Here is a 12,715-nt window from a genome sequence, read left to right on the forward strand (position 1 = left end):
CGGTTCGTTAAATGTTTTAAAACAGAAGCCTCATATCGTGATTATAACAAAAGGTGTTACATGCATTAACTACGTGTACTCTTTGAACCTTCTGATCTTAACAATACGTTAGCGTAGCGACGAGGGGCGTCGATATCATAAATAAAAGACCGTATGCTAACACTACAATTGTTTGTGTTAATACAATACAGATTAATATTTTCATTGACAGCAATGCGCCAAGACTGTCTGTGAGTAGCAAGCCTCTCCCATTCTTTCGAAAGCGTACGAACACCAGCGCTTAGCTACGTTAGACGTAAAGCGTCAATTACGTAAAGACCGACCCAAGCCCTCATATATTTCCGGAGCTGCGGACAACCTAGCGGGTTTACCGGGGCTCCGGCTCGAAAGGCAGAAGAAGGAACGGGGTGGTTTTTAGTCAGTAAGAGTCTGACACTCCCTCTCGCCTCGCCCAAGGCGAGAAAAGTCATTGGATGATTTTCCCCCCTCAAAAAAAAAAAAAAAAGCCCTCATATATTTACACATACAACGCTGCCGGCCAGCTTTATTGCTCTAATTGTGATCGCATTTTTAAAACCAAGTTCGGTCTGGCCAGTCACATCAGGGCCCACGACAGGAAATAGCTTATCTAAGGTCGCCGTTACCGAAATCGGTAAGGAGGACTATATACAATACAGAATATAAAACAAACATACATATGTAAATAATCTCACCCTTTTCCGAAGAGACAAGCAAAATCAATAAAAATAAACATTATATTGCCACTTATCATGAACCTGTGGTGGGCCGGAGGTTTAAGACGCCCGCTTCTCATGCATGACAGGGCGGGTTCAAACCCAACTAACGGCAAGTACCAATGTTACTTTTCCCGAGTTCAATGTATTTTCTAAGATTATTTGTATAAAACTGATAGATGTTGAAGGAAAAACATCGTGAGGAAACATGGGCTTATAATTCTAATTTATAAGTTTGAAATCACCACTCCGCATTGACCAAGCGTCGTGATTATTGCTGTAACTTTCTCCGTGTGAGAGACTTACTTACTTTTAGCCACACTTGAAGACTGTTGATGTATTATAATGTAACATATTATTATTTTTTAGCTTTCATCACATCTGGTTAGATAACCGCGCCGGTTTCCGGTAATCTACATTTAGCCTTTTTCAGAAAATAAACAAGAAAAATAAATACAAAATGGCTTTAAAAAACACAAAAAGTGATTTAAAACTATTTTTATTGAATTGTCTTAAACAAAAAGTACAAAAGAGGGTCAAATCGGCCACTGCTGTGGTGTTTATGATTCACCAGTAAGGTGAATCACGCGTTTCTTGATTCTGTTTGATTCTGGAAGATCACCGTGGATTTATGTCAAATGACATTCCATCGGTTTACAGAGTAGCCAAGGACCCTCCAAGAGAAGTTCTTCAAATTTACTACCCTATCGGAGTCGCAGGAAAACTTCGCTTGCGCGATGCAGGTTTTTGTGGTTTTCCAGCGTGGTAGATGATTTTTAACAAAAAGTGAAATGACATATTTATTAAATAATTAACGAAGAAACGTTCAGCTGTTTTTATATTTTAATAATTGTCAATGTTAAGTATTTGCGCGGGAAATCGGGAAATGACATTCGTCAATCAAACTCGCTAGTTTGTTGCACACTGCTTTAATATTTTTAAAATCGAATAGAATGCGCGGGACGCAGCCCGCGCAGTAATGCCAACATAAGGGCGCGCGGTAATACCAAGCGCGCATGCGCGACAGGAATACCAATATAACATCTCTCCCCCCTAAGATGGGGAATATACTTATACTAACTAATATCTACCTACTGTGGCTGGGTATGCAATAAGGGGTTAATCTATTTAATCAATCTAATGGTAAGGTCGACTGAGGAGTCGAAAAGATTGGGCTAATTGCTCTTCGCCTGTGGGGCGTAACGGGCCGGGCGGCGCGTGGTGAGGTCCCCGGCGTGGCTAATGGTCGGTCTCTGGCGTGCCCGGCGGCGTCGCCGCAGCTGGTTCCAGAACTGTTGTCGCCTCTCCTTCCCCCTCTCGATGTGTGGCAGGTTCGGGGTGAGTGGTAGCAGGCGACGCCACATCCGGAATCACGTCAGGATCCCAGTCCTGGTCTTCACCAGTTGCCGATGATATTGGCGAAGACAATCTTTTCCTTATTTGGTCCATGTGTCTAGTGACCTCACCATTTAATTGTGGCACGTATACGCTGTACATAAGATTTCCGATCTTCTTTGTGATTATACCCTCCAGCCAATTCACTTTGTTATTGTTAGTGTTTTTAGTTATCCAGACAAGGTCGTTATCTTTAAATTCTGGTCTTAGTACACCACGGAAGTGTTTAGCCTGTAAGGACTGTTTACGCGCGACGGTTTGAGTTAGATCTGTGGACGTCGATGACGACGGTGCGTTAGGGTTCAATAAATCTAGCCGTGAGCGCAGCGAACGCCCAAACACTAACTCCGCGGGTGACTTGTCGGTGGTACTATTTTTAGAGTTCCTGTAATCGAATAAATATTTCGCAATTTTATCATGTATTGTTAATTTGTTACAACCCTGTAAAATTATTGCCTTCAGCCCCTTTTTTTACAATTTTGACAAAACTTTCGGCCTGCCCGTTACTAGCCGGGTGATAAGCCGGCGATAACAAGTGTTTGATACCGTTAAGGTTACAGAACTCTTTGAATTCCAATGATGTAAACGACGTACCATTGTCACTCACCAAAGTATGTGGAATACCAAACCGTGACATAAAATCGTGCATTTTACTTATAACTGTCTTTGAATTATGAGTTGAAGGCATGTTATAACACTCGACCCATTTACTGTAAGCATCCACGATAATTAAAAACATGTAATTATGAAATGGACCCAAGAAATCTAAATGAATTCGGTAAAACGGATGCGGTGGCAGCGGCCAAGGTGCAAGAGGGGCGTGTGGCGGCGCGGGCCGCAATGCCGCGCACACCGTGCAGGCGCCCGCCACTCGATCCAGCGCAGCGTCCACGCCGGGGAACCATAACCGTTTGCGAGCCTCTGCCTTCATCTTTACGATGCCGAAATGCGAACTATGCAATTCCCTGCAAACATTTTCTTGCAAAGTTGTAGGAATAACTACTTTATGTCCCAGCATTAATATACCGCTTTCGTAAGATAACTGAGTTCGACAATTGAAAAATGGTTTTAACTCGGCGTCACTAACCTTCCTAGGCCAACCGTTTAACACAAAATCCTTTACAGTACTCAGGTTAGTGTCGCGAGTCGTTTCCCGGCGCAAATCGTTTAACGTGACAGTCAGATCGCCGTCCGTTACGAAATTCACGTAAGCCGCGCGATCCTCGCATTCCGTGAGCTCGTCCGTTGTTTCCGTCTCATTGTCGCCGCTGTACGCGCGAGATAAATAATCCGCACTATTTTGTTTATACTACTAATATATTCAATCACGTAATTATACGCGGCTAAAAATATGGCGTATCTTTGTAGGCGATTTGCGAATATCTCGGGAATACCTTTGTAACCACTCTAACCTCCTAAATCCCGACACCAAAAAAGTCCAAGGATAAAATTGAACCTTATTGACACCGAGATACAAAAATATATAGGAGGCTACGATGCTCCATTGGTGGAACATCCTGGCCTACAGAGGGTAGACCGTGTATAATTGATCAAAATGTTCTTCGCTGCGTTGGTGTCACGGTCAAACTCGCTGTTGCAGTTTGGGCAAACTCCCCAGCGTAGTCGATGATTCATGACAATCTTCTGAAACTGTCCAGTTGTAGCGTTGCACGAAGAACACGCCTGTGAGGTATACTGTTCATCTACGACCACTACATCAATGTTGGGCTTACTCCGTAGACGTTTGATGAGCGAGTCATGTTTGAATTTACGACCGCTGAAAGAAGCCTTGTTCATAAATTTACTTCCAGCACCATACAACACTAGAGTATTGGAGCCATCATCGAATATTTCCTTGATTATTTTTTCTTCACATTTAGCGGTACGGATATACTTGTCTAGTTTCAAACGTGAGAGCTTAGCATGTTTCTCATACGGTTCCTGACGAACGTTGAACCAGTGCATTCTAAAAACCGTGTATTCCACGACATGGCTCATGTTTTTAGAAGAAACGGGAAAATCCAACTTTTCACGAGCCTTTTGTTCAGCCTCCTCACTGACTCGACACAACTTGTCTTTGACTCGTGCACGCTTCCACTCCAATGTATGTGAGCGCACATATTTTTTTGTCACACGCTGAAACTTGAACCTGCGCGATTCCACCACAGCAACGGGAATCCTGGAACCGGGATCAACAGCGATGATACGATCATAGCTCTTCTTTGATCGTTTCTGTGGTTGTGACGTACTAGGCTCCCTTTTGATGCGACTCATTGATAGACTCACGCTAAAGCCATCTGTTTGTAGGGTACACCCAAATTTTATCATGTTAATATCTAACCAAGGAGCCCATAATTCTCGTCGATGATCAATGATCTTGGGCCAATTGCCCGTAATAGATTTTGGATCTACACGGCGCAGTAATTCATGCCAACCCCTGGATGTGTAGGTAATGTGTTTGAGTCCATGTGATGGTTGTGGAAATAGTCGAAAGTCTTCAAGTTTTGCCTGAATTTTGAGCCATTCTGGAATAGTAGACCACCACTTGGCGCCTCCGACAGTGTCCACGTTGATAATAGAACAAACTCGACGCATCTCTTCATTATCGTCGGGTAGCACTTTCTTGAAGAAAGCCGAAAACAACGCTGGATCATTACGCTTCACGTTGAAATAGCGGGCCAGTCTAGAGTAGGCGTGTGTGCTGATGTTTGTGTGTAGTATAGTCTCGTACTGTTTCGCCATCTCTTGAACCACAAATGAGCGAAGTTTATCGTCAAATTTTCTCTCACTAAACATGGTAGAATATACGTTATTATAGGGTCCTTTTCCCTTCATGGCATAGATGAAATTCAACACGTCTGGTTTAGGTGGAAGTTCGGTGCTTGTCTTCATATAATAATTATACCAAACACCCAGTTCGATATAGACTCGTGAGAGATCGCGAACATCCCGTCGAATTTCTGTCAAAAGTTTGAGTTTTTTCTCTGGATCCAAGAGCGGACAAAGACAGGAAGCAAGTCCTCGTTTGACGGTATAAATCTCTAGTTGGGTAGATTCACTCAGATTCCTTTTTCTTATGGGTGGTAAATAGTTTTTACATTTTTTTGAACTTGTTCGAGTATGGTCCGAACCACCACACGTCTTACATGCCGCCATGCTACTAATTGAAACAAGGGAAGAAAGAGGGTTATATAGGGACGAGTGTACCCTGGCTCTAAAGGTTAAAAAAAACAATAAAGTTCAAAATTCTTTATGTTAAATGTTCCATACATAGGACATCGGGATTTAGGAGGTTAACGTCCGGCCCGCGCGACCGTTTATCTCTCTAACGTCCAGCCGCGCACGGCATCCGAGCCGCGCGCGACTCGCAAGTTCGTCGTAACAAAAAACCTATATAGCTACTGAACCGTAATGCCTAGAATAAAGAAAAGAATACCAAAAAAAAGATTGAAGAATACTGATCAATCTTAACGATTTTTTTAAATCTTTAGTTAATCTTTAAAATACAATAAAACGGGTTAAACATGAAACACAGAAAAAAAAACAGAATTATTTCTACCTTTTTAGAATATACGGCACAACTATTGCATATTTTATCAATAAAATATTTTTACAACAAACTAGACTCATTACCCTTTCTTTTGATGTATATATGATTATATTCGGTTAACTCTAAGTATTGTAATTAAATCGAAAGAAAACACTACTCGTAATTTTACACATCAAAAAACCTGAGGAACACATTGACATTATTATGGAATCTTCAATGAATTTAGTATATTTCTCTTTGAAAAATTTATTATTTTGCTTATTACGAAATGTATTTCGATATTTTATATACTATTGTAATGCAAAGTATGTAAAATATGTATAAACAAAACTAAAAGTGGCCAACACCAGACCGGCCATTCACAACCCAGACAGATTTTGATCGATAACTTGTATACATAAATGTATAATGTACTTATACAACGTGTAACAAAATACCCATATACATCAAGAAGCCCTGATGAATACAGGTTGAAAAGAGTCTCTACACGAAGTTTCAGCTTAAAATACGTTTAAAAAATTTTTTGTACCAAATAACTGATATCGCATAGTTTTTGATTTTAAATCATAAAAACGTGTCACAACACTACAGGGATCACTCGCTAATATTACGAAACATTTATTCTCTCAATCTGATCGCCTAATACCTGTCTACCAAATTTTGAATCACGCGGCGGCGCGAATTGAAAAATTCATAACTTGGTACCATGAAAAAATGAGTTTAAAATACCCTTACCGTATCGTTTCTTATGTTATCTAGAAGCCGTGTACTTGATATGTATACCCCCTTTTTGTTACACGTTGTATACATGCGTAGCAACTCCAACCCCAAGGTAGTCGACCGCTGTATTGTTGTTAATTTTCCTTTAGTATGTTTAGACAAAAATATACTTTACTGTACAAAAAATATTACGGCTTTGAGTAACTAGTAAGTTATTGTCTTGGTGGGTCTTGGTTTGTCGGTTCGTTAAATGTTTTAAAACAGATATCGTGATTCAAACAATAGATTTTACGTGCATTAACTACGTGTACTCTTTGAACTTTCTGATCTTAACAATACGTTAGCGTAACGACGAGGGGCGTCGATATCATAAATAAAAGACCGTATGCTAATACTACAATTGTTTGTGTTAATACATTACAGATTATAAAACAAACACACATAAATAATCACACATAAATAATCACACATTTTTACGAAGAGACAAGCAAAATCAAAAAAATAAAAATTATATTGCCACTTATCATCAACCTGTGGTGGCCCGGAGGTTTAAGACGCCCGCTTCTCATGCATGACAGTGCGGGTTCAAAACCTACTAACGGCAAGTACCAATGTGACTTTTCCCGAGTTCTATGTATTTTCTAAGATAATTTGTATATCACTGATAGATGTTGAAGAAAAAACATCGTGAGGAGACGTTGGCTTATTATTCTAATTTATAAGTTTGAAATCACCACTCCGCATTGACCAAGCGTGGTGGTTATTGCTCTAATCTTCTCCGTGTGAGAAGAGACCTTTCGCCATAGGTACTTAAAGACTGTTGATGTATTATGAACGTAACATATTATTCTTTTTTAGCTTTCATCACATCTGGTTAGATAAGCGCGCCGGTTTCCGGTAATCTACATTTAGCCTTTGCCAGATAATAAACAAGAAAAATAGATACAAAAATGCTGTAAAAAACACAAAAAGTGATTTTAAACTATTTTTATTGAATTTTCTGAAACAAAAAGTACAAAAAAGAGTCAAATCGGCTACTGCTGTGGTGTTTATGATTCACCAGTAAGGTGAATCACGCGTTTCTTGATTCTGTTTGATTCTGGAAGATCACCGTGGATTTATGTCAAATGACGTTCCATCGGTTTACAGAGTTGGGCTCGCTGTCATCGCAGCGGTAAGTCCCCTCTTTGAGGAGTGGCTAGAGAGGCGCCACGGCGTCCTCACCTACCGCCTGACGCAGGTGCTTACCGGACATGGGAGTTTCGGTAGGTTCCTGTTCTTTTTGGGCGGGAGGAAACGCCCGGGTGTCATCACTGCGAGGACCGCCCGGAGGACACGGTAGAACATACAGTGGCGGTGTGCCCTGCGTGGGATGAGCACCGCCAAGTCCTCAGGGATGTGGTCGGCGACGGCGACCTCTCGCGCCCGGCTCTGGTTCAAGCCATGGTGCGGAGCGAGAGGGACTGGGATGCCGTCTCCTCCTTCTGCGAAGCAGTTATGCTAGCTAAGGAGGAGGCGGGGCGCGTGAGGGAACAAACCTCCTCACGCCCCAGCCGTCGCGAGAGACACTCTGATCTCCGGCCACCGTAAGTGCGGGCCTGCGGACGGCGAGCAAGGGTAACTCATCGCCCGAACAGAACCAGACCCGTGCGTGCCAAAGAGCCATCAGACCACCACAGATGGGGCCCAGTTGGGCTGATGCCTGATCCGGAGCTGCGGACTACCTAGCGGGTTTACCGGGGCTCCGGCTCGAAAAGCAGGAGAAGGGACGGGGTGGTTTTTAGTCAGTAAGAATCTGACACTCCCTCTCGCCTCGCCCAAGACGGGAGAAGTCATTGGATGATTTTCCACCTCAAAAAAAAAAAATCGGTTTACAGAGTAGCCAAGGAAGCCCTCCAAGAGAAGTTCTTCAAATTTACTACCCTATCGGAATCGCAGGAAAACTTCGCTTGCGCGGTACAGGTTTCTGTGTTTTTCCAGCGTGGTAAATGATTTTTAACAAAAAGTGAAATGACATATTTAGCATGTGTTGTGTTTTACACGAAAGCTAAAATTCTTCTGATCATAAAATTTTCTGATCGTTGACAACCTAGTCAAATTCAAAACGTTCAATTCTTCTCCCGTGTCACAACGCAGCCTGCCAGTGTGTGTCAACATCTAGCCTGCCAGGTGCATGTTATCACATGCACCTGGCAGGCTAGATGTTGACATAGTGCTAGCTAGGTGCATGTGATAAGACCTCATTGCTACAGTCTCCCCCTCTAACCTGAGCGAACGTCCCCGCGATCAGGTTAGTTCTTGCGTGGTCTCCCCCTAAATGGATCGTCAGATTCCATTGCGTCTATTATCTTGTGTGCCGGCTTCGGCGTCCCGTACATGGAGCGAAGTCGGAGCACGGCGCGGCGTCCTTCCAGGTGGCGACGTTGTTGCGGGTGCCGCGCCTCCACACGGTGGCGTCGCCCTCTAACAGCATCGGGAGTCCCCGCAGCGCGTGATCGTCACTCACGTCCGCACACTCCTTGTATACCTGGACCGCGTCGATGAAGGTTTCTAGTACCTCCGGTTCTTGAGAAGTACCGGTGAATCTCGTGGTACACTTTGCGAAATTCCCGGACGAACTCGTAGTGATGTTCAGCGACGTTGACGATGGTGACTGCCACGAGGCGCCGGCGTTTGGCAACGACCGCAGCGTCTCTATTGGGCACCTATTCGTATCCGCCTGCATTTTCTTGAGAAGTACCGGTGAACCTCGCGGTACACTTTGCGAAGTTCCCGGACGAACTCGTAGTGATGTTCAGCGACGGTGACGATGGTGACTGCCATGAGGAGCCGGCGTTTGGCAACGACCGCAGCGTCTCTATTGGGCACCTATTCGTATCCGCCTGCATTTTCTTGAGAAGTACCGGTGAACCTCGCGGTACACTTTGCGAAGTTCCCGGACGAACTCGTAGTGATGTTCAGCGACGGTGACGATGGTGACTGCCATGAGGCGCCGGCGTTTGGCAACGACCGCAGCGTCTCTATTGGGCACCTATTCGTATCCGCCTGCATTTTCTTGAGAAGTACCGGTGAACCTCGCGGTACACTTTGCGAAGTTCCAGGACGAACTCGTAGTGATGTTCAGCGACGGTGACGATGGTGACTGCCATGAGGCGCCGGCGTTTGGCAACGACCGCAGCGTCTCTATTGGGCACCTATTCGTATCCGCCTGCATTTTCTTGAGAAGTACCGGTGAACCTCGCGGTACACTTTGCGAAGTTCCAGGACGAACTCGTAGTGATGTTCAGCGACGGTGACGATGGTGACTGCCATGAGGAGCCGGCGTTTGGCAACGACCGCAGCGTCTCTATTGGGCACCTATTCGTATCCGCCTGCATTTTCTTGAGAAGTACCGGTGAACCTCGCGGTACACTTTGCGAAGTTCCAGGACGAACTCGTAGTGATGTTCAGCGACGGTGACGATGGTGACTGCCATGAGGCGCCGGCAATTGGCAACGACCGCAGCGTCTCTATTGGGCACCTATTCGTATCCGCCTGCATTATGCCGGCACGGTCAGACGAGGCGCTGTGACAAGTTCGGGGGCCCGTACAGGACTCTGCTCCGTAGCCTCATTGTCTGCGTCCATGGCAGCTCTTGCAGCGTGCCTAGTTCGCGGTATGGTCGGAGCCCCACGTTGGGCGCCAATTTAGCATGTGTTGTGTTTTACACGAAAGCTAAAATTCTTCTGATCATAAAATTTTCTGATCGTTGACAACCTAGTCAAATTCAAAACGTTCAATTCTTCTGCCGTGTCACAACGCAGCCTGCCAGTGTGTGTCAACATCTAGCCTGCCAGGTGCATGTGATAAAACCTCATTGCTACACATATTTATTAAATAATTAACAAAGAAACGTTTAGCTGTTTTTATATTTTTATTATTGTCAATATTATTGTTTAAACTGTTTTTTTAAGTATCGACTTTACCTTATGGGAATTCACGTAAGATCGACAAGGAGCGACAATGAGATTTGTCGAACCAAAAGGGTGACCAGTTTGAGAGCACTGGTTTTCTCGACATTTTTTAACACCCATCAAATAAGTTTGTTTAGCGAATAACGTGCCCTTTGCAAATTAATTTGTAATATAGATTTTTTCATGATTTTTTATCTACCGCAATAATAAAAACCAAATAGGATAAGTACATTTGTATATGTATCTTTATCTACATTTAAAATTATATATAACAACTTCGAACCCTTTTTATGTATTAAAAATATTCGTATATTATATTGCACCAAGTATTTTGGCTACTATTTACTTCCGCTGTATTTATTCATTATTAAGAAGTTTCGTTACTTGGTATCACTGTCTTATACTCCATACTAGCTAGGATTTCACGAGCTGCCATCTGTTGAAAACACTTTTAACAATTATCGTTTCGTTGTAGTTACCATAGAATATCTCATCTATACAACATTATGAGTAAATATTGACCGCCACCACCAGACGATTCTGTTTTGTTGGTGTTCAAAGGATAAGTTTCATCGGTCAATAAGTTTGAAAGTTAGCTCAAAATTAGCGACCTGCTTTGTTATGAAAAAGTATTGGCATTTATGCTAGTGACATCTAACAGAGGGTCGATGCAGTAAGAAGTATCACGATGTAGTAAATTGAATCCTGAGCGTACTATCGTTGTGCCGGACTAGCTGCTTCAAATGGAAAACGTCAGAGAGCGCTGTACTAACACTCAAAGAATTTGAAAAATAAGAAATAACATATATTAATCACATGATGAAATAAAATCGTCCGAAACCGTTTGTTTTTTTTTTATTAGTTAAACGATCGCGTTCATTTTGCTCCATCGATTTATATTAAAATTATTGTGTCCCAGGAAAGTCATTATAGTTTTCAACCAAAATAGTTTTCAACTAAGGGCCCTTAGTTGAAAACTATTTTGGCTTATCATCCGCTATTCGTCGCAAAGCGAGTTATGCCTAATGATTTTGTTATTACGTCATGATAGTGAGTTAGAAAATTTCACAAAACATTTCCCAAACTGACAAATATTTTGGTATAAGTCTATGGTTAGCGCTGATAATAAAATCTAATAATATACATATTTTTAACACACGTTTATAAATGCAAACTTTAACAGCACATCCTCGGTGGTATTGCGGTTAATAAGTATAGCCGCCTGACACGTGGTTGACCAGGCTTAGATTCTCCGCCGAGAAGTATTTTTACCCGACTGCGCCAGAAGGAGGGTTATGTTTTTCGAGTGTATGTATGTATGTATGTATGTATGTATGTATGTATGTATGTATGTATGTATGTATGTATAATTGTTTGGCACGCTCTGCAGCCTATACGGCTTGATGGATTTTGACTTGAGAGGTGTCGTTAGATTCGTATTTACTGTGAGAGTGACACTGGATATATCAAAATAATAAAAAAAACAAAATGGCGGATTTTTGGCGCCAAATTCGAATATTTCTCACTCTCTAACCTAAACGGCTTGATGGATTTTGACTTGAGAGGTGTCGTTAGATTCGTATTTACTGTGAGAGTGACACTGGATATATCAAAATAATAAAAAAAAACAAAATGGCGGATTTTTGGCGCCAAATTCGAATATTTCTCACTCTCTAACCTAAACGGCTTGATGGATTTTGACTTGAGAGGTGTCGTTGGATTCGTATTTACTGTGAGAGTGACATTGGATATATCAAAATAATAAAAAAACAAAATGGCGGATTTTTGGCGCCAAATTCGAATATTTCTCACTCTCTAGCCTGAACGACTCGATGGATTTCCGCTCGATAGGGGTCGTTTGATTCGTATTTACTGTGAGAGTGACCCTAGATATATCAAAATAAAAAAATAATAAAACTAAAAAAAATAAAATAAAAAAAGTAATTTAAAAAACTAAAAAACCCGACTGCGTTTCTTTATAATATTAAAATGAAAAAACCCTAAAACAAGAAAGTCATCGTAAAATTTAAGCAGTCGGGACCCATTCTAAATATAAAGACTTTGTGAGGGCACATACGGCTGGCTTTCTAGAATGGGTCCCGACTGCTTAAATTTTACGATGACTTTCTTGTTTTAGGGTTTTTTCATTTAAATATTATAAAGAAACGCAGTCGGGTTTTTTAGTTTTTTAAATTACTTTTTTTTTGTAACAGGATTGAATTTGGAAATTAAATTTACCTAACAATATTATTTATTGTTGGTTAATTATAATTGATTTCCACTTGTTTAATAGTGTAAACGCAATTGAACCGACAAAATTGTTAGATCGTTCGTACAACAATTACGATGACCTGATTTTACTT

At 42.0% G+C, this 12,715-nt stretch overlaps 2 protein-coding genes across 4 annotated transcripts; both read right to left on the minus strand.

The window, feature by feature from the left end:
* Positions 1-1,973: 1,973 nt before the first annotated feature.
* Positions 1,974-3,060, minus strand: LOC126912466 (uncharacterized). Its single transcript, XM_050704610.1, has 2 exons — positions 2,915-3,060; positions 1,974-2,514 (listed from the first exon to the last, which is right to left on the minus strand). The coding sequence occupies exons 1-2, from the start codon at positions 3,058-3,060 to the stop codon at positions 1,974-1,976; spliced, it is 687 nt and encodes a 228-aa protein (XP_050560567.1).
* A 5,683-nt stretch (positions 3,061-8,743) lies between these two features.
* On the minus strand, positions 8,744-10,268 carry LOC126912326 (activity-regulated cytoskeleton associated protein 2-like). Of its 3 annotated transcripts, none has more exons than XM_050704018.1 (2): positions 9,800-10,268; positions 8,744-8,984 (listed from the first exon to the last, which is right to left on the minus strand). In XM_050704018.1, exons 1-2 carry the CDS (start codon positions 9,937-9,939, stop codon positions 8,744-8,746), a joined length of 381 nt encoding a protein of 126 aa, XP_050559975.1. In that variant the 5' UTR covers positions 9,940-10,268. The 3 variants fall into 3 exon arrangements, 1 of the variants encoding a protein (XP_050559975.1); XR_007706944.1 differs by having other exon boundaries at positions 8,851-8,984; positions 9,637-10,268; XR_007706943.1 differs by having other exon boundaries at positions 8,851-8,984; positions 9,474-10,268.
* Positions 10,269-12,715: the final 2,447 nt, after the last annotated feature.

The sequence above is a fragment of the Spodoptera frugiperda genome, chromosome 25 (genome assembly GCF_023101765.2).
Source record: "Spodoptera frugiperda isolate SF20-4 chromosome 25, AGI-APGP_CSIRO_Sfru_2.0, whole genome shotgun sequence".
Lineage (NCBI taxonomy): Eukaryota > Metazoa > Arthropoda > Insecta > Lepidoptera > Noctuidae > Spodoptera > Spodoptera frugiperda.